Source organism: Rhopilema esculentum, chromosome 13 (genome assembly GCF_057945365.1).
Source record: "Rhopilema esculentum isolate cy_ngs chromosome 13, ASM5794536v1, whole genome shotgun sequence".
In the NCBI taxonomy this organism is placed as follows: Eukaryota; Metazoa; Cnidaria; class Scyphozoa; order Rhizostomeae; family Rhizostomatidae; genus Rhopilema; species Rhopilema esculentum.
The window spans coordinates 9,993,345-10,018,880 of NC_142827.1; the positions used below are offsets into that span (position 1 = coordinate 9,993,345).

Genomic DNA, 25,536 nt, shown 5'->3' on the forward strand with positions numbered 1-25,536 from the left:
ATTAAAACATTCGAAATAAACGTCTATATTAAGTGTTGCATTGACAGCCATATAAAATCATCATGGCCTTAGGCACTCTAACTTGATACATTTTACCTTGGATACATGCATCCGACAAATTTGTTGAAATGCAAAGGGATTTTGTAATTAGCAGTATTAGAGTTAAATGAGAGGACCATACTTTAAAAATAAATCATTAGCTAACACTGAAAGCAGGAACTTCACAGAAAACCAAATGCAGAACCAGGTACATTTTACTGGCACGCAGAGGCAAGTCTGAAGAAATGCGATGCTACAGGGGATTATCTTCGTGCTCCTATGACGTCATTTGGAGTATCTTTTCTTACTTTGCAGAAGGTTAAACGGCTGTTGGATAGTGGTTGAGTATACTATACGTGATGAGATTTACAACGTTTATTCTCAATCCAGAAGTCACTTCAAACTTGTCTTTTCGTACTATATCTTATAAAAATCTTAGCATAATATGCGTTCACCGGCGTTCACAATAAACTAAGAATTCCAAAAGGATTTACGAAAAATCTTGTTATATCAATAAATCGATAAAAAGGTCATTTAATGAGGAAACAGATCCTTTAAAAGCGGTTTCTAATCCTTTTAAAATAGCTCTGTTTTAGCCTAATTTGCTTTGCCACATTTTTGAATCATATGAAATAGTTCATCAAAGGAATTAGTCCAAACGATTTTTTTTCTAAATGTTCTCGACAGAACATTTTTTGAAGTTTCAATAAAGTATGAAAGAGTTCTCTTGTTTACTGATAAAAACTTCCCTGCCTGCATTCAACCTTCCAACTTGCTCAGCATTCAAAATATGAAGGGTAGAAATATCAAGACACAAACATTGAGACTGAAAGACTGATCAAGCATATCCAATTATTGAGTATTGATGTATGTTAATATTCAATGAAATATCTATACGTTTCTACGCAAATAAAGCATATTGATAAAAATACAATATCAATCTAAATCCCATTAGTTGACAGCTTAAAAAACGACTTGATAGTGTACTAAACTTTACCATGCTGGTCTATACCCATTTTATCATAAAATTCGTGGATGACTGTGACATTCTTGCCCATCAACTCAGAATGAACCTTCATTTCTTTCAAAACATCATCTTCAGATGCTCCATTTCCCAAAGCAGTCATAAACTTCTCTCTTGCAACTACACCCCTGAGAGCAAGCTAGAACAAAACCATTAGATTCATATAAATGAAATCCATATCAAGTTTAAAAGCTGTAGTTTTTATAGCTAGCAACATTTCAAAACTGGAGAGATCTTAAATCCAGATATTTAGAAGAATGAAAATCTAGACATCAACTTAATAATTAAAATCATCATCAGTTCTGCAACTTCATCAATGATTCTTTAATTCCTTGCAGAACACCATTCCTTGCTCAGAGGAATGGATATTTCTATAGAATTTATCAAATCAAAGCATAATGCATGAGTACTCTCTCCTGTTCAGCTCTTACCCCAAATGCCTTTTGAATCAACCATCCATGGTACTGTTTTATTGTTCTTTCATATGCTTTAGAAACAGACTCTCCAAGATGGGGATGCATTGTAAGAACTTCTTCAAATATTGCTTGAATGAATGTGCTTATCCTAAAATGTGAATTTGTTTCTCATCAAGATTACAAAATTAAAACATAGACTATTGTGTCAATTTACTCTGTCTTGTCAATATTTTGGAGGACAATGGCCTTTTTTTCTTAATCAATGGGAAAATGTGACATCATTTTATCAAAACAATAGACTTGCCTACAATATTTGACCAAATGTCCACCCCTGCCTGTAAAGTTCAATATTTTCTTCCCTAGGAGTCAATATTTTCTACAGGGTTTATCCTTATCTTGCTTAAAAGAGAAGGGAAACCTCTTTAGTGTATTGGGTAGTTGAACCATTGCTCATTGTTGCCTACCATGTTATGTTTGATAAGGGTCTTGCTCAGAACAGTCTTTTGGGAAATGTCTAGGATGTCCATATGGTAAAACCATGTTGAAATATGTACAGAATTTCCTGAAGCAACAAAATGCTAACAATTGTTTTATACTATAATCAAATACCAAAAGGCTATTTTATGCTATAATCAAGCTTAGAAAGAAGGGTGCAAGGCAGTCATTCAGGGAGCCATTAAAAAATTATGAAGCAAATGTACAAGCATGTATGTGATTCTTTCTGGAAGAGATTCAGAATTAAATGCATAAGCAAATCCATTAATTTAACTGCATACCTTTTCAACATTAGCAGTGATAATGTAAGGGAGTCTTTTTCTTTTTCTTTCCCTTCCTCCTTTTCAGTTTCAATAATACTCTGAAGTGTTGCATATTTTTCCTTATCTGTTTCATAGCGTTTTTCAAGTTTCTAAAAGATAGAAAATACCTTAGTTACTTTGAGAATAGTAAATTGTGTATAGCCTTTCCTAGAGGGACATGAAAGTGTAATTTCTAAAATCTAAACTCTATATTACTAATTAAGTAGGCTGTAAAAATTGCATTCTTAGAAATTTATTGATTTTAATCTTCAAATAGTAATCAAATGCTTACGTGGTCCACATGAAATACTGTGTTGGAAAATACACCCTAACAAGCAAGCATCATTGCAATATTTTTACTGTTGTTTTTCAAGAGTAATAAACCTCTTTTTTTAAAATATATTGCCGGAAAATGATGATAAATGCCAAATCAATGAGTTTTTTATTTTTTTTTCTCTAGTGTAAAGTTTCCTTGTGGCAGCCTTTGCCAAATACTGACACTATTTTAATTGAAAGTACTAGCTACAGCTTGTAGGTTTAATTTGCTAATCAAAGATACACATGGTTGATTGAAGCTCAAGGGTGTGTTCAAACTTTCTTATTAACATTCACTGTAAGGTGGCTTGAGTATAATTGCGATTGTTAAATAAGATATGTTTTATATTTGATTTGAAGTCCTAGATGTAGGAAGCAGGGGCAACATAGCCCCCTCTACTTTTCAGAAACTCTCTATTTGCAAGAAAAGTGTCTAATTGCAAGAAATGAGCTTTGGCATCCTTTGAAAGGGTATGAATTGCATTCTGATAATTCTTTAACATAATCTAGCAGAAAAAAACTTGTTCTTACCATTTTTTTTCATATGACATCATCTATAAAAAATGCTTTTAAATACAAATCATTACTTGTTTCTTAAAGATATAATGATTTATTGTCAAATAAAGAAACACAGGCTACAAGTGACAATAACTGGGTGATGTTAAAGAAAAACACTGCAACATTTCATAATCAACTGTAACTTACTGTAGCATTATCTGTGGCCTTAGATTTGATTTTCTGGAAGGCACCTGGTCCAAGCAAATCTAGAATTAAACAATATTCACTTACTAACAGTAAGAATTTAGGCTGGCCATAGGCTCTGATGCAAGTTGAAAAGTTAAGGGAGGGGGGAAGGAAAATAAAAGACACATTACAAAGATTTGTGAAGAAGCTCATTGTGGAGGGGGGGGGGGGGGTGGCCCCCTGGTTGCATGTTGTCTGGGGCCTTTATGTCAATTATGTGGCTCATAGAGATGTCCTTTTTTGCTTACACCTGCCTCTTCTTTGAAATACATTATGAAAATGCAGCTTTATTTGTATTTTATGCAAAAACTTGTCTATATATTTATTTACTCAATTTGACTTTTATTTCCTTTCTTGTCTCTTAAGTTACATCCCCAAACGTTTGTCCTGAGTAGCAGTCATCAACATTCCTATTTCATTGACAGGGGATCAGGGCTGCCGAGAGCCAGCTCTGGCCCAGGGGTGATTCACAACTGGACCCCCTTAAGAAATTTTCCTGTGGCCACGCCCTTCAGTCTCCCACAGAATTCGGGAAACACTCTTTTTATTTACAATTATTGAAAAAAAATTTTTAAGGATTTTTGCAAGAATGTGCAAAAACATTTTCCATGAATCAAAGACATGTGGAAATTTCTCTGCGATAGACTTATAGGCATTATTTTCATTTATGTAGCTGAAATAGTAGCTTTTTCCATTATAAATAGCGATAAATAGATCTTATTACTTAATTACGGGCCCCGGACCTTTTGTCCCTCCTAACCCCCCCCTCTCGACGCCCCTTGCTGGGGTTATTTACAAGGGATTGACAGGGGATTGATCAGGGATTGCCCAGACGATTCAAATGTGACTTGATGCGCATGGAATATTTCACCGCTGGGAAGTGGGCGTACACATGCTGAGCATTTCCATTCCATACTTTCCTACCAATACTCTCTATATATCTATCCAACCCACAAGCAGACGCAGAAAAATGACTGCAAGCAGACTGTAAGTGGTAGACTGCACCTTATTGTTGATCAATCTCATCTTATAGTTCAGAATTTTCTTAATTTCAGGATGTGATCTAAGAATGACTCAGCTCTTTTTAAGTACAAAGAATGTATTGAGTGCGTACATTAAATGAATAAGAACTCACCCAAAACATGCAGCGTTGACTTTATGGCATCCACAAAAGTATTCGTCGCAATCCTGCCATCTTCAGGAATTTCGAGGAACGGCTGCTTTAAGTTTGCGAAGAAAGTCATGATTTAGAAGCTTCAGGTTTAGATGCCACGAAATCTTGAAGTCCAGTGGAATGCTTGGCAATCATTGAGATGTTGACAATACCAATAAAAACAAAAACAATAGAAAATTTTGTCGCGCCCACCAAGCGTTAGGCATCGCAACGTCTGTTTATAGGTGTTTTCTGTTTTAGCCTGGAAAATTTCACAAGATATCTGCATTTTGTTAAGTAAAAAGATATGCGAAGGGAACCCCCACGTTCTTTTCATCAGATCAGCAACGCTGCAGCAGCAGACGAGGAATGAATCCTGCAACCATACAGACATTGTGTGCGAGAACAATATAATTAAACATTTCTGGCCACAAACATTCTGAAAAGTCTGAGTTTCCTCGATGAAATCATCAATATCTTTCTTCCTTTGAAGGATATAGGATCAAAATCCTCAAGCTGACTGGAGAACCTGAAAACTAAACTTTGAACATAGTCATGCTTTGAATTTCAAAGTTTGAAGCAAATTACATCCTTGATTCCCTATGCACTCGATGTAAAAGAGACTGCAACTGTTGTCATTGACAACGAGCTAAAATGTTGACATGGTCCGTCAATGTTGTTGATGTTGGAGTCTGCAGGTTGAACGTGTAAGTGAAACAATTTTAAAAGGAACTTTTGAACCATGAGTCGTCTTTACGACACCGTTGAGCCGTCGGTTATTGACGAGCAGATGCTTTTGCAAGCTGTAGAGGAACAGGGCCCAAAAGGAGAAGCCGGAAAGATAGCCAAGAAAGAAGGAATTGATTTTGCAGATGTGATCGGTCTTAGGCTTGATTTCAAAAGTAAGCTGGAGTTTCTCTCTAAAAAGTGTAATTTTCTACTATATATTAAATCAAGTTTAATTGAAATTGAGTAATATGATGCATAGTAACCTACTCGCCTGCAGGGAATTTTTATGGCTTAAGTCTTTGATAAAGAAAAATTAAGCAATGCACTGTAGCCTTGATAGCTTGTTATATATTTTCTTAGATATTCTCAAGATTGATAATCTTGGTCAGTTCAAACACCTTGTCAAATTGCAACTGGACAACAACATTATTGAAAAAATTGAGGGGTTGAGTATGCTTATACACTTAGAATGGCTAGGTAAGTTTACTTGTATTATTCTCATGTTTTAAATTATTGTACATCTGTCTATTCTCTTTTATAATCTTATGTTAATACCTGCTACAATAGACTGCCGTTTTTATACCTTTTGAAAACCCTACCTTTCAAGAACTCATACTGAACAGAGAAATTTTGTTTATTTAAGTCACAATTAGGAAAAAGCAAGTATCTATGCTGATAATTAAAACTGCTTTGGGCCAGGCAAACTACAATGCTAACGATTTTGTTGTTTCCTCTATAGACCTATCTTTCAACAATATTGAATGTATAGAAGGACTAGAAAAACTTGCAAAACTAAAGGATCTGACCCTTTACAACAACAGAATAACTATTCTTGAAAACATGGAGTCCCTGGTGGATCTTCATGTCTTCTCAGCTGGTAACAACAGACTAGAGCAACTTGAAAATGTAAGTTATTCCCATTCAGTAGTGGTTTTACTGAAAAGCTACTGAATCAACACACAGTTGTTCTGCACTTCTTTTTTATCTATTTTATTCCTGATTGATCTAAAGTTGATTTATTATTCTTTTCCAATCTGTACCCAAAGACTAATATTTATCAGTCTCATTAGAAAACTTAAGTTTTGCATTGAATTATGTCAGTGGAGTTTTGCTGACTAGTTGGCTCCATTGTGGGGTGGGGTGGAAGAGGTGGCAGTTCATTTGTATCCCTTTCTGACATTTTCAGACAGGGTAAAGCTTTTTGTCTGACCACTCTTCAGAGTATATTGATTGAGACTATCAAGTTAGGAAGAATATTTAGATCTCTATGCGCCAGATGTTATATATGTTATATATAATTCTGTTAGTGACATAATTACCCAGGTAAAGATCAAAATAGGTCCATCAGAAATACAAATGCCTTATTATCATTCCATTTAGCAGTTTATGATACGATGCACATAAAAATAAAAAAACTGCTATTATACAGATAGAGGAAGTTCATTTTGACCCTTGGTCTGCATTTGTAATATCCCATATAGCAAACTGGCAATGATTGGGCTGGGCAACCTTACATTTCATTTGTTTAATTTGCCTATTTTGACCCTCCTGCATATCATAATATGCTGCAGAAGCTGGAAAAAATTAGTGGTGACCCACCAGCATGGGCGGACACTTAGTCAAATTTTTGGGGGGGGGGCAAGTCTATTGTTTTGATAAGATGATGTCACATTGTGGGGGCAACTGCCCCTTTGCCCCCAAGGTGTCCGCCACTGTCTACCAGCCATGAGCATAAGAAGAACTGCAAGATGAGGATGCAGTAAGAGGGCATGGTTTCAATTGTAGGGATATGCAATGCAAAGGTGGTACTTTTCAGGTAAAAGGGGCCTTTTGCCAAAGAAGGGACAAAACATTTTTGCTTAAAAAATTAGGGGGTTCTGGGTTAGGAAATCCCTTTAAGACCCCAGCTGTTATGCCCATGCTACCTACCGCTCACCATTATCTGTCACTCTTGGTCACTACGTTGACCAACTTAAATCAATAAGTAACTTGTTTTGCATTTTATTTCAACAGATTTCATACCTCCGCCATTTTGAAAAGCTAAATTCACTTAATCTCGATGGAAATCCGTTTTGTCAGGATGTAAACTATAAGCCTTTTACAGTAGCTCATTTGCCAAGCCTAGTGTACTTAGATTACCGTCTCGTCGATGAGCAAGTGCGAGAAGCAGCCAATGAACAGTACAAATATTCAGTAGAAGAAATGGTGCAAGATGAAAACGTGGCTCAGCGCAAACAGGAGGAATTCGAAAAGAAAGAGGCAGAACGACAACAGCATAAGGTATATAAAATATCTAAACAAGTTTAAATAGCTTTCAAACTTGGTTAGAGATTGCTATGCTTTATAAGGTTTATATCTTTGTAACATTAAATGAAAAGATAAGTGTTGATCCGAATATAGAGGCAATGTGTCAGATTTGTTGTAAACATTTTGGTCTCCCGAAATTTTTTGCCTGAGACATAGTGATGTAGCTTCTGTGCTGTAAAGGTACAGTCAAAATACGAAGAGGGAAAGTATTCCTGAAAGGAATTGAGATAAAGACTCAAGCCGTAAGCCAATCCAAGTGAGTTTGACGGGCATCGTAGATCACGCTAACCAGCATCGTGGAACATATTCAAAGGTATTAATGGATGTTATTAGGGCCTGGCTTTCACGCTTAGTCATCAATGTCATCAACTTCTTTGTTATCAATCAAATCCTCATTTTTATTTTATTGTAGGAAGCCTATGTAGAAGACCTCGATGGCTCCTATTTGTTTGATTCGATGTTTAATGAAGATACTGAAGCATCAAAGTTGTTGAAGTTGCCAGGAGTGGATGAGCTTATGACTATATATCCTTTTCTTGCACCAAAATGTCGACGCTTTATGTCGCTGAACTTTAATTTTTTTATGCTGATTTTCTACAATGGGTGGTATAGATATGAGTCCCCTTCTCCCTTCCTCAAGTACATATCCGGATATCACCCTAACCGCCCACAAAGACTCGTTACGCTTCCTTGTTGTCATAGCACTTTTTTCCATAGGTGCATTACGCCAACCCCAAAAATATAGTTAAAAATCTCAAAAATATAGTTAGTTGATCTGGTATAAAGATTGACGTTATTGGCTGAACCTTTTGTGAACACAAAAAGCCAAGTAGATGATGTGCATTTACCATATATACCATTCGGCCCCTTAGATAGATAGAATTTGAATATACAGCGCTTGTACTTTGTAAAAGTAAATGAACTATCCTTTTTGATACAAAATGTGTGTAAATTAACGTGAAAACCGACAAGTAAATGTATTTACTCATCGCTGTAATACTCGTTTAATAATAGCATTTATAAGTAGGGGGCGCATGTAGTCAAATTAAGGCACCTCTGTAAGCTGCAAGAACGTACTGGAAACTGGAGGCGTGCCCCCTGTACCCCCTGAATCCTACGCCTATGGCTAATAGATAAAGACTTGAGCTAAATATGATAATGTAAAACTATTCTTGATACCTAATTAAGCAAATGTCTAAACAAACCTTTGATGATGTCTTCAAACATATCCCTACAAACATTGTGGTATCTCTAGCCGACTGATCTTCTTGGTATACAATGAGGTGAAACTTTTTTTCTTCCTTAACTCTTGCTTACATTCAAAGGAAGGTTCACAAATATCTGCCAAGAGATTGCTGAATTTGGACTGAAGGAGCACCGAAGGCGTCAAAACGAGATCAAGTCATTCTTTTCCTGCATCGAAGAAGCAATCTCGTCAAATAAAAAGTCTTGTGTTGAAAGCATTGAGAACTTTGAAAATTACAAAAGAAAGGTGTCCCTTCTTTACTAAAGATATATGATAAGGTTGCAGTGTTTATCCAGGGTTGTAGAAAGAAGAAAGTTTTAGGGGCAGGGGGATTGAATAAAATGTTTTTGTAGGCCACCCTCCTCTGGATGTTATTAAAATGCTTTATTTTACATTGAAATCACAATATTATCTAATATTTGCTCAAAAATGCACATAATTTTCTGACAATGCTGTATTCACAGCAATGCAGTATAGATTATTGGTGGAGCCACAGCTCCTAGATCCCAAAGCACTGAATAGCTTATAATATTTGTCATGTTGTTATTGTATAAGGGACTGTAGAATAAAGCTGAAGTATCAAAAGCCTCAATGGTAATGATATTGATAATGGTACGCCGTGATAGCTATCAAAATTTAACGTTTTTGATAAGTTGGTTCCTTTATCTTATGCAAAAAAATATTGTATCTAGGAATTCGCAGATATAAATACTTTAGCGGACGCAGGAATCATAGAAAAGAAGATGAAAGACATAGGCACAGAGATCACGTCTTTGTGGACCAACTTGATGGGATACGAAATGCAATTGGTGGATCAACTGGAGGTAATTTACACGCCATTCTTTTATCTGTAAATCCTTGAATGGTGGCTTCAAGAAATAGTATGCCATCTTGAACAATAAGTGATACCGAATGGTACAATATTCGTTTTATTGTTTGCTGGTGTTCGCTATTCGTTGGTCAAATCAAATGGTCAGTCAACTGCCCCAACCCATATATAAATTTTATCTTAAATTTTGGCAAAATTTCATAAAAGACAACTGTCTATGAAACAAATCGAAGTTCCAATATTTCCACCCACCAAACAAATATTTCCTATTTATAATTGCCCCCCCCCCCTCTCTAGAAAATTCAATTAAAAAGTGTTTCAAATGTACTAAAGATGGTGCGAAAACGTATTACAGAATTCAAAGAAGATTGATTTTCTTGGCCGGACTACATACTATGAATAACATTGAGACTGTGTCATTCACTCTATTTTAGGACACAATCAAAGATTTTGAGCGCAATTTTGCAGACATGGTGACGTCATTCGTTGAGCACGTTCAAGGACTGTATCCTTTGTTGTGATTCAAATCTGATAAGTGATATGTTGCTATCAGAATCAAAAACTTTATTTTTTCTGTATATCAAAGTTTTAAAAGATATATGCAATAAACTGAATCAAATTCTGAGCATGGAGACAGGTATCTAGTGATAAGAAACATTGTCAAAATGAACATCAGATCACGGGCAAAGGTTTTTAACATACTATGGATAAGCCCCCCAGACTTGACTGAAAAGTTCAAATGAGAAAAAGATGTTTCTAATTAAAAAGGAGTATTGGTTTGCTAACCCTATGACATCTGGGTCTAAAACAGCTGAAGAACTGATAAAAGAAAATTAGCTTTCAGTAGGTATACAAAAGGTGTTTTCATTGCATGTCTTATTATTATTTGCCAAAACTGGAAAAGGTTACAGTAGGCAGACTCAATAGTGGTTTACTGGACTTCTAAAAATTCAATTGCCCTTGTAATGGATTCAGTTCCTTGACTATTTAAAGAATGACCCAGTGTAGAGAGCTGGAAAATACTCACAATGAAAAACTCTCCGATATTGCAGTTGTTACTTTGGAAAAGTTTATGAAGAATGAACTCGAGGAAGAGCTTCCCGAAGAACTTAGAAACGTAAGTTGATTTAGAAAGTTCAGTTACTGCCTTCCGGGGGTTTTCTGTACTTCACTATTCATGGTATATATCTGAAAAATATTGTTTGATGAGTTAAAAGATGTTACCGTTTTTGTACCCTTTGTCTTATGTACTCAGATGGCGCATTAGATGGGACAACTAAGACTTGATCACCCCTTTATCCGATGAATTTCATTTTGCAATGGTCAAATCCACATAGTTTATGATATCTCTCCCTCTTTGAAGAACCAGGTGTGGTCTTTTATATATTTATTCTCAATACATGTTTCGGTTCATATCTGTTTCAGTAAGATATCGTATTCTTTTCATTTTACAGATTTTTGTCGACAAAGATACCCTTATGAATTCAGTCTCTGCGTCGCACGATGGACATCTTTTTAAAATCGATAACAAGGCGAGTAAAATGATTTGGAAATTCCATACCATAATTCCATACTAAGATATTCAACTACGACTCTTCCTTTCCTATTTTGAAAAGCATCATTTGCCAGGGGATCTTTCAGGAAAATCCTGCTAATGGAAATTTAGTTTAAAGGGGCATTTTCAGCTTGAAAAGGGGAGAGAGTGCATCATTGGTCATAATGCAAGACTCTAGATATAGGAATTAGCAAAGAAGCTGAAACATACGTAAGATAAAATATGCGAACAGTAAACAGATATTAGAATTAGCTATTCAACCAATTTTGAACCAAAGGACTCTCAATGCAATTTGGGAATCGTGGGACAACTAATAGGGGAATCTTAGTGCTTATTGGAAATTCCTCCATTAGTTTGTTTGTTACAAGGTCCCTGTTGTTTGCTGAGATTTTGCTGATAGAATAGGAATCGTAGTAACTCTGCATTCTGTCAATGAGAAATTTTGAGGCAAATCTTGAAAGTATTTTCTCAAATTTCTCGTAAAACTCACAAAGCATAGAAATTATAGTTTCTTAGTTGTACGAAGATCCATTCCGTTTACGAAAGTTCTCTTCAAGCACTGTTTTTATCTGACTTTTCTGTGAATTTCTTCATGACAGGAGGATGAAATTGTGACAAAGGCCAATAGTGCAATGCAGACGCTGATAGAGAAGATTCATAGTGACGAAATCCACAGAAACAGATCGAGGGTTTCAGAAATAAACAATGTCATTGATCATTTCAAAGACGAACTTGATAATATTGAGCCTGGTGCAATGTAAACAAGCTGACTCTGCGCATCCAGTTGTCCGTGTTCAAGCTCCCATTCGAATTTATGTGGATAGATACAGAGACAAGGGTCAAATGGTTATGCCAAATGCCAGTTTTCTAGCACCATTCTCATAGTTCTCCTTCTGTACATTTTGTGTTGCAAATGAGTTACCTAGACTCAGTTTAAGGTCTCTATTGGTTTTCACCATCTGCTGCTCAAGCTTTTTCTTATGTAATATTGAAAGAATTGTATGCAATTTATCTTTACCATGAGAAATTTCATAAAACTCTTGTGTCAAAATCGATGGTGAAACTGTAGTTTACTGATACCATCGAAAAGCAAAAACATTCACACATAGATAGCTTGCCTTGTTACACTCAACTTTCAAATCTGAATAACGCTCGCATATCTTGATACTTGATAAGCAATTTTCCCCATTATAATGCTCTTTTCTTTTGGTAATGTATCCTGGGCCGGATTAACGCAAGGCCAACTAGGCCACGGCCTAGGGTCCCGAGGTTTTTAGAGCCCCGCGCTAAACAAACCAAAAATGTTTTTTGGTCCATAATGACAGAATCGCTGAAATTAACAGAATTGATTTTTTATTCGGATATGCTGGGAATAACGTAAAAGGTGGACTAGGCTGGAAACATTGTTCTTTGCCAATAATAGATATTCAAAGAATGTGCGCAAAATTAAATTGTTTCCAAACACGTTACTGCCCGTCAACCTTTTTCGCTTGTGTCAGCAAATGTTTCAAAATACAGGTTTGAACAATGATTCCTTCAACTGCAGGGTGGTGTGCCTTTGGGATTTGTAAACTTCGAAAATCTGGTGCGCCAATAACTGCTATTTTGGGTGCGCAAATTTGAGCAAAAAGTTTACTCTGTGCGCAGAAGCAAAGTATACAATCTGGAAGCGGCATACAGTAAATAAGTTATGTTGTTGATTAACATGGATTCATACTAAATAAAAATGTAGTTTGGAGGGTGCACGAAAAACCTTACAGTTACACAACCGCTTTTGTCGCTAAGATTGTTTTGAGCTGAATTGAAGCATTAACCACTTCCTTATTTTCGTTTGTGTTATTATTATGCATCATAAACCATCTGAAAGTATAGAGAGAAAAAATCTGAATAGGCCCGAATCTATCTGCAACGCACGTTTATTGTTGGCTGTTCATCCGGCACGTATTGTGAATTAAATTCTCCTACCTAATCTATGCATGTATTGAAAAAACTATAAAGTGCATACCAGGTAGATGAATTTGTTCAACCTAGAGATTTGGTGAAATTTTGTTCCAAATTTCGTTACACAAAATCTACCTTTTGTATCTGTAAAAAAGCATAAACTATCTACTAGTGATAGGGGACATCACACGACAAAAACTACTTTAAATGGTACTAATTCTTCTTAGTCCTCGGCAGAAGATGCTATGCTTTCGAAAAGAAGTTTTTTCACCAAAAGAAGTTCAAACCAGGGTTTACTCCGTTTGTTGCAGAGCCCCGCAATGCTTTATCATGCAATGAATAAATCAGTGTAAAAATTGCTTTTTTAAAAAAAACATGCGAATAGTTGTCACTTAGATGCACCATTATTCGTGCTGCACCAGTGATGTATCAAAAGTTAACGAAATGTATCTTTAGAAACCGTAAGAATTTGTAAAGGATTTTGAATTAAAACTTGACTAGAGCTTAATGATCTCGCTTCGGATCTTCAACTCCATGTTTACTAGCCAGACAATTTGGCACGAATAATGAGTTTATTAAGCAATAATCAATTACCTAATATTGATACAAGAAAAGGATAAATAAATATCGCTTTAGGTAAGTCTGTTATATAGTGCTCGATGCCGTATAGACCAGGTAACTAGGGGCAGTTGCCCCTCTCATCGAGTTGAAACAAGTCTGGCGCCCCTTTTTTGGAAATTGTGCGCGCCTTTCGAAGAATGAGAATTAGGTGAAAAAGTTTGAGAGTCCTATAGGTTAATCAACTTCAAGGATTACTTCAAAGTATACAACAAGTATTGTGAAAATCCCCTTACAAAGTGAATAGAGAGCCTTCTGTCAGTAGCTAGGTTCGGAAATTGTTGTATACCGCATACTCTCGTTACCAATTTCTGAAAATTTTTCAGCGCCCCAACTACCAACTGCCCCCCCCCCTTCAAATTTGCTCTGGATCCGCCCCTGGTATAGACAGAGCATTAAGCGCCGTGAAATAGATGTACACGTCATGTAGAGAGAGTTTCACGTTCCTGTTCTACATATCAAAGCATGTAAGGGGAATTGAAAGTGCAAAATTGTGTTGAAAGTATTGCTTTGCCTGGAAACGTGTGATGTTAGTCGGTTTGAGAATAAACATCTCAAAGACTGAGTCATACGCTGTTACTACGGTGAATAAATTAACACAACTGGTTACAACGAGGTATAAATAAAGACATGGAGAGCCGGGCCTAACTGTTCCTCTATACATTAACAAGCATTAATAAACTTAAGTTATAAAAAAATAAACTCGCCTTTCTTTGCAATAAGTTGTGTACACTTCTGGCTGGCATTGTAAATTGAGCCATGCAGAAGGACGAAAACTTCAGAGCACCAAAATAAGGCGTCTGTTGGACCGACAAGAAGAAAGAACAGCACACGAAGCAGATCCAACAAGACTTGACTCCTCTGAGGAAAGGATGCAACAAACTGCAAGATAGGAAGATGTTTAGTCTCAGGAGACCTAGGGTGAGCAGTACCTTGGGACCAAATGCCTTTGTTTTCGATGCACCTTGGGACCAAATGCCTTTGTTTTGGAGCAATTAGTTTAAAATAAGAACAAAAGACTTTTTCAGTCATTTCACTCCAAAAACCAAAGAACAAAAACGAAGGATAAGTTGTAACAGAATAAAATTCGCAGGGAATTTGTAGTAATTTGTAGTAAAAATCATGAATTCAAAATGGCAAGAAAGAAAGATTACATTTTTTACATATAGTGTGTTATCATGATTTCGCTTTTTGAGTAACACAAAAGCTAAGAAAGGTGAATTTAAACTGATGAAGTGGAAAAACTTGAGAAAAAATTACTTTCTTGAAAACATAACAACAAAAAGTAACAGTGAAAAAAGGCACAAGTTTGGTAACAATATTGCTTGCGGTTAGAAGAAAATCAAGTTATGATAAAAGTCTACTCATTCAATACTATATATGGCAAGTCTTGAGAAGTATAAAATCAATTTTTCTTATATCTATCCGTCGCTTGTCTTTTTTGATTGAAACATTAAAATACACCATTTAATATTTCATTCTTTTTTAGAGGCATTACGAGACTTTCATTTTACAAAAGCCTCTCTGATCACTAACATATGCAAAGTCTCCTTTCCACTCTTTCTTTGCGTTTCAAACAGAAAAACGCGAATAACAAAGCCAGAAATTTAGGTGCAAATGCTTTTTATGAACTTTCAGACAGTCAAGTAAAGAAGTAAAAATGACAATCACGTTTTTAAAACTCTACATCACAAAAAGTATTGCCCTTTCACATCTGAAAACAGACTAATTCCCTGAACTAATGATGTTCAAAAATATGTAAAAAGTTGAGATATTTCAAGGTGTCGCCAACGGATACAGTGATTTATGATCTTTTTTCAGTCAAAGGACAGAAATAAAAGGACAGAAGTGAAAGGGCACTTATACACTAAAATACATAATTACATAGAAACTTTCTTTTTGCACGTGCTTTACAAAAATCTAAGCAGACACATAGGCCTTTGTCGAAATCCCTTGGTATATCATGTAAGGAATATCTGAGTGTTGTCTTCCAAATCATTGTGCAAATCTTTGCAGAGCTTTACGCCTACTGCAGTAAGCTAATTGGTTTTAGGTTTCAGCATTAAGGAAAATAAACATGTCTTTGGACACCTTAGTAATGAACGCAGTAAAGAGATCTAAGTACAATTTTGACTGGAACTATAACTTAAAGGCATTCAACACAGGCAAAAGTGGCCTACAGCCATTTGACCCCCAGCAGTTGACCAATCAAATCGCGCACAGAGAAAAATATGTGAACAGTTTCCGCCTTTCTGCAATTCCCCGAAACCATAGAGCGACTCACAGTGGTTTCGTGTAAATAGTTTCAAACTCCTTCCAATCGCGCGTGCTCTGATCAAGTTAATTTTGGATTCGCTGTACTTATGCATGTCAAATGCCTTTAAAGATGTAAGACTTATAACAGCTCCAATAGGGCAGGAATTCAAGCAAAGGCCCTTACATAAAATACTTAAAAAGTTACTTCCTTCATACGCAAATCATTTAGAAATCACCAAGATATTTACTCCATTACAATCATCAACACTACGTAACTACTCGATATACATGCTTTAAAAACATACTTATGATAACAAACAACAGCGAATATAAGTGCGCAGTGCTCTAAAAAATAGAGCTTCATTTGAAAATGTTTTCCTAATAGAGATAATATACAGATAAGGAAATCCCCAAATATGAATTTATATCTGGCTTAAGTTACCAAGAGGATGGAAAAATAGAGATAGCTTTGAGTATTTGGTTTAGCATTGCTTCACGTCTTTTTTGCTTTCATACCTAAACTGCTGGCACACTTAAGAAAATGGTATTCGCAGAATCAAATTTAAGCACTTAGAACGGGAAATTCCTTTGAATAATATTACTGCGCGGTGCAGCAAATATGCAACCTGCAAAAAACTCATCTACAATGAGAAGTTCTTATCTAACAACCTACTTTCTCAACAGGAATTGCAGAAGTTAATACGTGGGACCTGCCCTGCTAATCTTAGACATCCTTTTGCTGCCATCTCTCTGCTTTTTGACAGCGTTGCTTTTGTTACAAACTTTTTGGTGATCGGTGAACTCGTTTTGTTGGCAACGTTCAGAACAGTAGCCTCGCACTAAGCATGTCTCGCAATGAATTTTCGCCACAATACCGCATGGACAGAACAAACTGTAGCCATCTACAAGCAAGACATGAGATTTAACAAAGCTGTAATACTAAGAGGTAGTACGTAAGAATGAATGCCTAAAAATGTTCTATAGATATCACTTTAGTAAGCACCGCTGATTTACGAAAGAGAAATGGCCTGTTTGACAATTTTCTATGTCTTAAAGAAAGCGGTGTACTTACAGTTTCAAGTTGCAACACCAAGTTTCAGGGCCTATAAGTTATAATCAGGACCTACTGTAATTCATATAGTGTCAAAATAGAACATAACGATCATTCACATTTTACATTTATTCGAGTGTCAGGCTTGCAGTATACACCATATTTTTAAACAAGAACTAAATGATTCTTGCCGAAGCTCTCTGTACTTATTTCTCGGTAAACTAGAGCCTAGAGTGTTCTTAATGGCCAATACTGAACTTACCTGTTCCATGCAAAACTTTTGTCCTTATAGTCTTCTTAAATATTTCCTTTACTTTAACATCAACTTCTTTGAGAGGATTAACAGCTTCTAGTTGAGAAGTCAGGAAAACAAATTTCTCTTTGCCAAGGAATGTTTTTCCGGTTATGGCTGCTCTGAGGTCCTCGAGTGTCCCATTGACATTCACGACGATGCTGCTTACAAAATGCAACACGCTGATGCCCTCTTGACGCAGTTGTTTTATTTCCAATGTTTTATAAACAGGCTTGTCGTCTGCAAAGAAGATTTGGGACATATTTCAGGAAAATGCATTCAAATGAATAACACAAAATAAATTTAAGGGGTGTTGAGAAGAAGGGCCCACCCAATTTTGAAGCAGTTGACAAAAGTATCGCAACCGGTAATTCGTGTACCTCAAGGCATGGAAAGTAGCAATTATAATCATAATTATAATCATAGCTGATTCTCTAGGCACCTTCATAATCCTCAACCGAACTCGGTTCTGGGGTCGGTACATTCGGGTGCATTTCATAATTTGTGTTTCCCTCCTCTGATATTTCTGCTAAATTTTCCATAGACGAGTACGCAGCAACCAATGGTACTTCAAGATTTTCTGGGCTTGTTCGTCCTTTTGTACTCGATTCCTTTGTGGATGAGATTCTTTTCATAAGAACATCAGTTGCGTCGTACTTTGGTCCCGCTGATCTTGGCCGTGCTCGCCACAAATCTTCGCCCTGCTTTGATTCTGCACCAGCTGTGGCAGGCCTACTTCCTGGGGCAGCAGCCACGGTTGTAAACACAGGAGCCTACAAGGTAAGCCAAAGTTGTTGAATACAGAATCTGAGGATAATTTGCTACAAATATGTACTTATATCTAGTGAATAATTTTGCATTAGGGGCATTAACCACATAATAAAGAAATCCTGAAAGAAATGACTAATTTTACTTCCGGCACCTAAAAACAACTTATGGACCTATGCAACTTTAGAGGGTGCAAGAATTGGAACTATATTGTAGGAATTCTATAGAATGTGACTTAATGGAAAAAGAAAGACTTATAAAAACGTACTGCTCTTGGGGAACATTGCAAATCCTCGTCATGCTGATAAACCGGGTTGTCAATGGCAGTTTCCTTCATGTTGTTTTCCAGAGGAGCAACATCGTTGAAAACAACTTCAACGAACTCGTTCTTTTTGGCCGGGCTCTGGGTTGCAGAGTAACCGTACATAGGAGCCATGTGCAACGTGTCTTCATTACTCTTTTTCTTATCAAATCTGGAATTATCTTTCTCTAAAGATCTCACCTTTTCTGACCTCAGCCTCTTTTTACGATAGCATACAAATATGGCGACCGCTATGAAAACCAATATAATAAAAGCAACAATGACTAAAATGATTATCAAAGTCTTGTTGTCGCTCGTTGCAGCCTTTGGAGGAGGAATCTTCTCTTGTCCATCAACTCTCAATGTCTGGTGAGCGACCATGTTGTTTGATTCGAATGTGAAGGTCAGGCCACTCTTGACATCGTTTGAAACATCATCAATAAGTGAATTCTCTTGTGATTGGATTACAGTGACATTAAAGTCTACTATAATACTCCCTGCTTTGATTGTGACGCCTGACACCGCTACAGGTCGGGATGACGTCTTGTATTTTGACTCAAAGAATGTCTTAAATTCGCTGATAAATTTAGCTTCTTTTCCAACGACCTTGCTGAAGTCAGCGTTGAACTTCAAACTCATTCGTTTCGTTACTGTTTGCGAGGTGCACAGATTGTTCTGGGACGTAAAATTCGCGCTTGTTTGTGGCCTAAACGAGTCGAAAACATCAAGAGTGATACCAGTGGCGATCGTTACAGAGGTCTTGCTTCCAGAAATAGTTGCTGGCTTTACGAATGAAGAGGCCACTTTGGATCCACTGCTAGTTGAAGTGACAATGACAAGGGTCATACCGACTCCGTTCTTGGTTAGCTTAGGCTTCACACCTTTCATCTCAAAGTTTCCATTACTTGCTTTCGTCAACTCAAATACCCTGCCGTATCTGTATGCACCAGAGCTCAACGTGAACGATTTGACGCCGGTTAGGCCTGATGCCGTAAGCTCTGTGTTGAATGAACTGTCTTTGTAAGCCATAACAACAAATGCTCGGGTATTTGTTGCTGCTGTTTGGTCTTTGTTCTTAAGCGACGCAGAAATGACAAGGTCACAGCTTGGAGCCGATGGCGGTTGAACTGTGAAGGAGGATATAAGCCGGGAATAACCTACCAAGACATTTAGCAAGAATGACGCATCATGGAAGTCGACTACACTGTTCTGGTCGACATCCATGGAGGATTTCTGAACTGAAGAAAGATCATTTTGAAGTGCCTTTCCAATTGGTGATGCAAAGTTTGTTAGCAATTCGCGAGCATATGTTTGTATCAGAGCTGCATCTAGAATGTTAACAGAGCAATCTTTGTTAACATCCCCCAGGAAGACGGCAGCACAAGCAGGGCCTTTGGCCTTGGATGGGATTTCCTTGCCAGCTTTGTCAGCAATTGTAACATTTTTCGGAGTCATGGTTGTAGAGGTGCTAAACAGTCCTGTAAAAGTCAAATCGGCAATCTTTGGGATACCCGTCGTTTTGCTGTTGGTCTTGACGAGGCCAATGAGACGAACGGTACCACTTCCTGGAACAGCTATCAGGTCGCTCGATGCACTGTCATACCTGACGATTCCCTTGTCGTAGCTAAAACGAGATGAAATCAAATTAATGCTTCTGTTTCTCTGTTTCTGTTTGTTACTTAGCTACTAACTCACTAATGAGTACATACGCTAAGGGTCTGTTGTTGATTCCTGATTACCACTGCACGCCTCTATTCATGCGAAGCTGTCTCGACATTCAGCATGAGCATCGTTACATAATTTGCAGAAAGGCAAAAATTGACAGCATTCTACATTCAGAGAGATGGAAGGCTTCGAACTATATATATATAAACGAAAGGCTCCGTAAAACAAGATCCTAGAAGTGGTATCGACTTCTTCAAGTAAAATTGACGACGAGCCGTGGTTCAAAGTCGCTGCAAATTTGATATCGCTAACAAAAATCAGGTCCAATTAAACTGCAAAAAAATACATTTTCAACGAAATTTCAAAAGTCAAGAGAGCTAGGCTACCTTATGGTGACATCAATGCCTTCTAAGTCCTGGAAAGCGACATTTGCATACACAGGGACAACCTTGCTAGATCCTGACACAACTGTCACTGGCACACTTGCTCGGCTGGAACCAACATAGACACTGCCTGCGCCATAGCTGGCACCTGACCTTTCATTGTAAAGCACAACTTGAACAGGAGTCGTTTTTGGACCAGGATTCCTACCGTCATCTTTGACCGATATCTCAAGTGAGTAGAATGGATCACTTGGAACTTTTGCGAGTTTCAGTTGTCCTGAAAGATAAAAGAGGACAATTGATGAATTTTATTTCAAGAAAGAGTTCTTAAATTTCGCACAGGGTGTACTGAAAGTTTAGAATGTCTCGAAAACCAGGAAAGTGATAGAAAACAGCACAGTGTGAAATAGAATGATGAATTGTAGCTTGAAACGAAATGTAGATTGATTACAAAGACAATTGGAAAAGATCTCAAGAAGAAAAGATGGAACTAATTAATGTTAAAACTAGAAACGATTGCAAAAACGAACATTTGGCAAAAAATTGCAAAAAAGAAAAATCTATGAACATAAAAATATCATAAGAGATAATAGAATGTAAGTTAGGTGTGAAAAGTCTGGGAGTCTGACAAAAAGCTACTTAACCGCAACAAGGATAGCCATTTAGAAAAAGCTATAATTAACAAGAAGAAGAAGAACAGTTTTAAAGGAACATCATTTCAACCGAAGACAAAACTGAAAAGATAAAACAGTTAAAAAAGGAAAAGCCAAAAGGAAATATTTTTTCTGCGGTACAGAACTTGAAATTGGCTTTGAAGAAGCAAAAATTTCACAACATACTAATTTAAAGCGTTTTTGTCTGTATAATGGTCATGTGCTTGCGTTTTCTGATTGGCCTATTTCGATATGCAGCAGGGTATATATTTTCCATCTTGTTCTTTCGGAACCTTATTCTGACATTTTATACTCTGAGGAGTGTCAGACGAAAAAGCTTCAAGTTAGTATGTGGTGAAAATGTTTTCAAAGCCATTTAAAAGGAATAAGTTTACCTGTGATAGTATCTAAAGTGAAGACGTCGTTAGTATTTCCTGAGGTTATTTGATATGAAATATTGCCATCTGGTCCATAATCAGCATCAGTGGCATTCATCTTCAATAAGGTATTGCCAACTACTTCACTTGAGCGCAGCAACATCGTAATCTCATCTGCATGTCCAAGCGAAGGCGCATATTCGTTGATCGCTATTATGCGTAGAGTGACATTCACTGAGTTATTCAAAGCTGTTGGTTGTCCTTTGTCCGTCACAAACACGCTCATTTGTATTATTTTGGAGAGAAGGCTTTGCGAATCAAGGTCAAGATTTGCAAGCGGAATGAAAGCACCGGTTGCGGCATCGAGTCTAAACAAAGCTGATGCCCCTGACGTCACAAAATATTCCAACTGTCCATTGAGACCGGAATCTCTGTCAGTTGCTGTAACTGAAACTGCGGGGGATCCTACAGCAGCGTTCTCGGGAACATCCAGCAAATATGAAGGTTGGTTGAAAAGAGGCCTATTGTCATTGACGTCAGTAACATCAACTTGTACAGTGAATGTTGACGTTTTAGGCGCACTATTTGACGGATTGTCCGAGGCTGTTATTACAAGGGTGTACTTCGCTTGCGTTTCATGATCGAGTGCGCTCTGCAATACAAGATTTCCACCACTGATATTGAATACGTTGTTCACATCTCCGCTAGTGATCCTGTACGTGATGTTGCCATCTTGACCTGAATCAGAGTCCGTTGCACTAACAGGTGTGATGGCCGAACCAACAGCTATGTCTTCTCGTTTTGAAACTGTGATCGAGTTGGAGGCAAATGTTGGTGTGAATTCGTTCACGCGGGTCACGCGAACATAGACGTCGATATCAACGGATTGCTGTACCTCGATTCCGTTATCATGTACATTCATTTGGAAGTGATAAACAGGCTCTGGCTGTTCTGTACCGTCCAAATCCAAGGACACTAAAAGAGATTATCAACATATGGCTACATCAAACTTGAGCTACATGATTCTCAGAAAAGTTGCCTGATGATTGCGTTGAGCATAAAACGCAGAGTAGAAACTTAGAACCGTCCAGTTCTAAACACCAAAAGCGGGCACAGCTCTGCCTATATGGCACCGAGGACTTTACGACTAACAGGTAAATATAACAGTAATTTTCATGATATGAATTTACAAGTCTCAGTAAACATACCCTGGTAAGTTTAGAAAGCGGCAAGACATAACAACATAAATTTATCAGCAAGACCGACTTTATTGGCTTATAAGTCGACAATACATATTAACACAAGACAAAACTTTTTCTAGCCTAAAGCTGCACAAAATCGAAGTTATAAACGATAGACAGTAGGTTTTTTTAAAAATAATTCGTGATTATTTCATAAACTGATTGGTAAGATGTAAGGTATTCAGCTAAATTATCGAAAAAGCACAGAAAGACTTCTCAGCGAATTTTGGCATGATATCATAAAGGTATAGGCTTAGGAAAATTGTGGCTTATAACCGTCCCTGGAGTTGACTATCCTGTAAATATCTGCTTTAAGGTTAAAGTTAATTATATATTTTGGGTTTATAAACAAACCTTTAGCAGTAAACACCCCGGTGTTGCCATTGAGATCGAACTTTGCACTGCCATTTGATGACTTGATTGTATACGTTAGCCGTCCGTTCTCGCCTGCATCGGGGTCGGTTGTGCTTACATTGAATGCAACCTGCCCCGCAGCGACTGTTTCTGGAACTGTAATGTTCAACACTGGCCAGTCATACTTGGGTTTGTTATCGTTGACATCCAGCACATTTAGTGTGAGAAGGTGGTCTTGGGTGTAGAAGAACGGGGATGGTGCGCTATCACTCACTCTAACTGTCATGGAGTAGGAGGAGACATTCTCACGATCAAGTGCAGTTTGCAAAGCGAATACTCCACTTGAAGGGTTGATATTGACCAGCCAATGAAGCGACGACTCTCGCAGCTCGTACTTCAGCGTTCCAGCAATGCCTGTGTCCTGGTCGGTGGCTACAAAAGTGTGCAATGTTGCCGGTGTTGTTTGGTTTTCATAAACACTTATAGTACCTGGAGTTGAGCCATCGAAAACTGGGCGATAGTCGTTCTTGAATCGCACGTCGAACGGCAAGGAGACAACCTGAATAGAAAATTGGAATTTAAACAAGAACTAAGAGTTTTAAGTTAACCTGCTAGAAAGAGTTAGAGATAAAACTATCGTACTAAGAGTTAAAGTATAATGAAAATACCATAATAAACAAAGACACAATACAGGAATGGAAAACAAATAGTTTGTGTGACAAACCAACTAAATAAAAAGACATTTGTTGCATAGCCTAGCCAGGAAAGCCTGTGATGATATTGCACTTGCATAATAAAATGATTTGTATTATTACATTAGCCATCGGTGCCCCACAGCTGTAACTCAAATGAAATTACCTATGATGGCACAGGGCAGGTGCTTGTTCTGGAACTGGTCATTTATTGCAACGACTATCAGAAGCTAAAAAAACTAGTAAAAAGTAGGATTACCTTGTGGCCATAATTCGACGTGAATTCTAAAGTGTATCCAACTCCGTATCCAACAATGCGAAGATCAGTAAACGACGCCAATTCGTTTGCAATTGTGATGCCTTTTGTGCCAAGCAAAGATCCGTTACCAGCCCCATTGCTCTTTATACTGACAGTGACATTCCAGTGAGTCTTAAGCGGTTTCGCAGCACGATTGGTGCCCAGATCTCTAACCTCAATTACAGGCTGCTGTCCGAAAACAACTGAATCGTTCACGTTGCTGGGTGGGATTTTCACTGCTAAGTAGAACTGCCTCTGTTTCACGTCAAACGTGTCCGATACTAGAGACATGTTTGCAAATCGAGGATTTGGGGGATTGATAAGCACTTTGAAAGCGAGGCGATATCCAGAAGCTACATCATAAAAGTTAAGATCGGTAAACTGGATGAGCCCCGAAGCAGGGATTTTGAAGTACGTTGTTCCATTCAGGAGAGAATTGGCGCCACCCGCATGCATAGAAGCATTTATGTACCAACTGCTTCCTTTCCAACCAATATTGCCTGCCAATGCATCAGGATACCGCGATCTGATCTCTAAAATCGGCTGCCTGCCGCAAATAACAGTATCGTTACAGTCACCTGGCTGTTGGGCGATTCTCAAGTACAACTCTCGTTCCTTTACGTCAAATGCGACGGATGTGAATGTAGCCGTATACCTGGATGACGGGGTTGTTGAAGCGATTAAGCGCAGCTGATATCCTTTTCCAGGTGAGTCAATACTCAGGTTTTTGAATGTCCCGTATGCGCCAATGAACTCTACCTCACTGCCGCCCATCAAGCTTGCGCCAGAGTTTCCGTTTTGTAGAAGAGTAGCGGTAAACAGCCACTTCCTGCCTTTCCATCCTGTGTTATTGACAAGCTCACCGTTCGCAGCATCACGCACTACAACTTGCGGTTGCATACCAAAAGGAACGGTTTCATTTGCGTCTGCTGGTTGCTGCAACAAGCTGAAGAACAGAACTCTTTCCTTGATCTCAAAGGCCTGCGATTCGACAGTAAATGTCAGATTCAATGGATAACTAACTTTGAATTTGAGCTTATATCCCGTTCCGCTATGAGAAACAGCAATGTTTGTGAAATTAGCGGTTCCGTTTATGAACTCTACGGTGGTGTTACCAAGCACTTGCGCACCCGCATCTCCTGTGCCAGACAAGATCGTGACGGTGACTCTCCATCTATCAGTTTCACGTCCTAGGTTCTTGACCCAACGATCCAAAGCATCATACATACGCAATTTCGGCTGCACCGGGAACGGTACAGTCTCGTTGCTATTTGTTGGTTCCGCAATGAGCATCAACTTCTTTGGGATATAATACTCAACTGGTTGCACTTCTACTTCTGTGTTGGTTGCTTTCTGGTCATAGCGCGTGGTACTGTTGGTCCCGTTTGTCACTTGTACTGCAAAAATAGGGAACGTAATCGTTGAAAATTGCACGAAATTAATAAAAATCTAAACTATTAGCTAAATTCCAAAATTATCTATTGATTTAAAA

The 25,536-nt window shown here is 37.8% G+C and overlaps 3 protein-coding genes across 5 annotated transcripts in view; 1 reads left to right on the plus strand and 2 right to left on the minus strand.

The window, feature by feature from the left end:
- Positions 1-866: 866 nt before the first annotated feature.
- On the minus strand, positions 867-4,988 carry LOC135692160 (glycolipid transfer protein). The gene is made up of 5 exons (XM_065210215.2): positions 4,471-4,988; positions 3,297-3,355; positions 2,256-2,386; positions 1,495-1,627; positions 867-1,202 (listed from the first exon to the last, which is right to left on the minus strand). The coding sequence occupies exons 1-5, from the start codon at positions 4,577-4,579 to the stop codon at positions 1,026-1,028; spliced, it is 609 nt and encodes a 202-aa protein (XP_065066287.1). The 5' UTR covers positions 4,580-4,988; the 3' UTR covers positions 867-1,025.
- Positions 4,186-12,086, plus strand: LOC135692161 (dynein regulatory complex subunit 3). Of its 2 annotated transcripts, none has more exons than XM_089112244.1 (11): positions 4,186-4,322; positions 5,578-5,694; positions 5,957-6,123; positions 7,231-7,497; positions 7,937-8,049; positions 8,842-9,016; positions 9,463-9,594; positions 10,034-10,104; positions 10,593-10,716; positions 11,054-11,131; positions 11,754-12,086. In XM_089112244.1, the coding sequence occupies exons 2-11, from the start codon at positions 5,670-5,672 to the stop codon at positions 11,913-11,915; spliced, it is 1,314 nt and encodes a 437-aa protein (XP_088968370.1). In that variant the 5' UTR covers positions 4,186-4,322; positions 5,578-5,669; the 3' UTR covers positions 11,916-12,086. The 2 variants fall into 2 exon arrangements, with proteins under 2 accessions (XP_088968370.1, XP_065066288.1); XM_065210216.2 differs by lacking the exon at positions 4,186-4,322 and adding an exon at positions 5,223-5,390.
- A 3,233-nt stretch (positions 12,087-15,319) lies between these two features.
- The window catches only part of LOC135692158 (fibrocystin-L), a 58,339-nt gene continuing 48,122 nt past the window's right edge, over positions 15,320-25,536 (minus strand). For both annotated transcript variants that reach the window (XM_065210213.2, XM_065210211.2), the window contains exons 39-46: positions 24,006-25,441; positions 23,055-23,613; positions 21,478-22,434; positions 20,433-20,706; positions 18,349-20,005; positions 17,755-18,085; positions 17,283-17,552; positions 15,320-16,871 (exon numbers count right to left, since the gene is read on the minus strand). In XM_065210213.2, the coding sequence (XP_065066285.2) occupies positions 16,666-16,871; positions 17,283-17,552; positions 17,755-18,085; positions 18,349-20,005; positions 20,433-20,706; positions 21,478-22,434; positions 23,055-23,613; positions 24,006-25,441 (5,690 nt within the window). In that variant the 3' untranslated portion in view covers positions 15,320-16,665. The remainder of the gene's footprint in view (positions 16,872-17,282; positions 17,553-17,754; positions 18,086-18,348; positions 20,006-20,432; positions 20,707-21,477; positions 22,435-23,054; positions 23,614-24,005; positions 25,442-25,536) is intronic.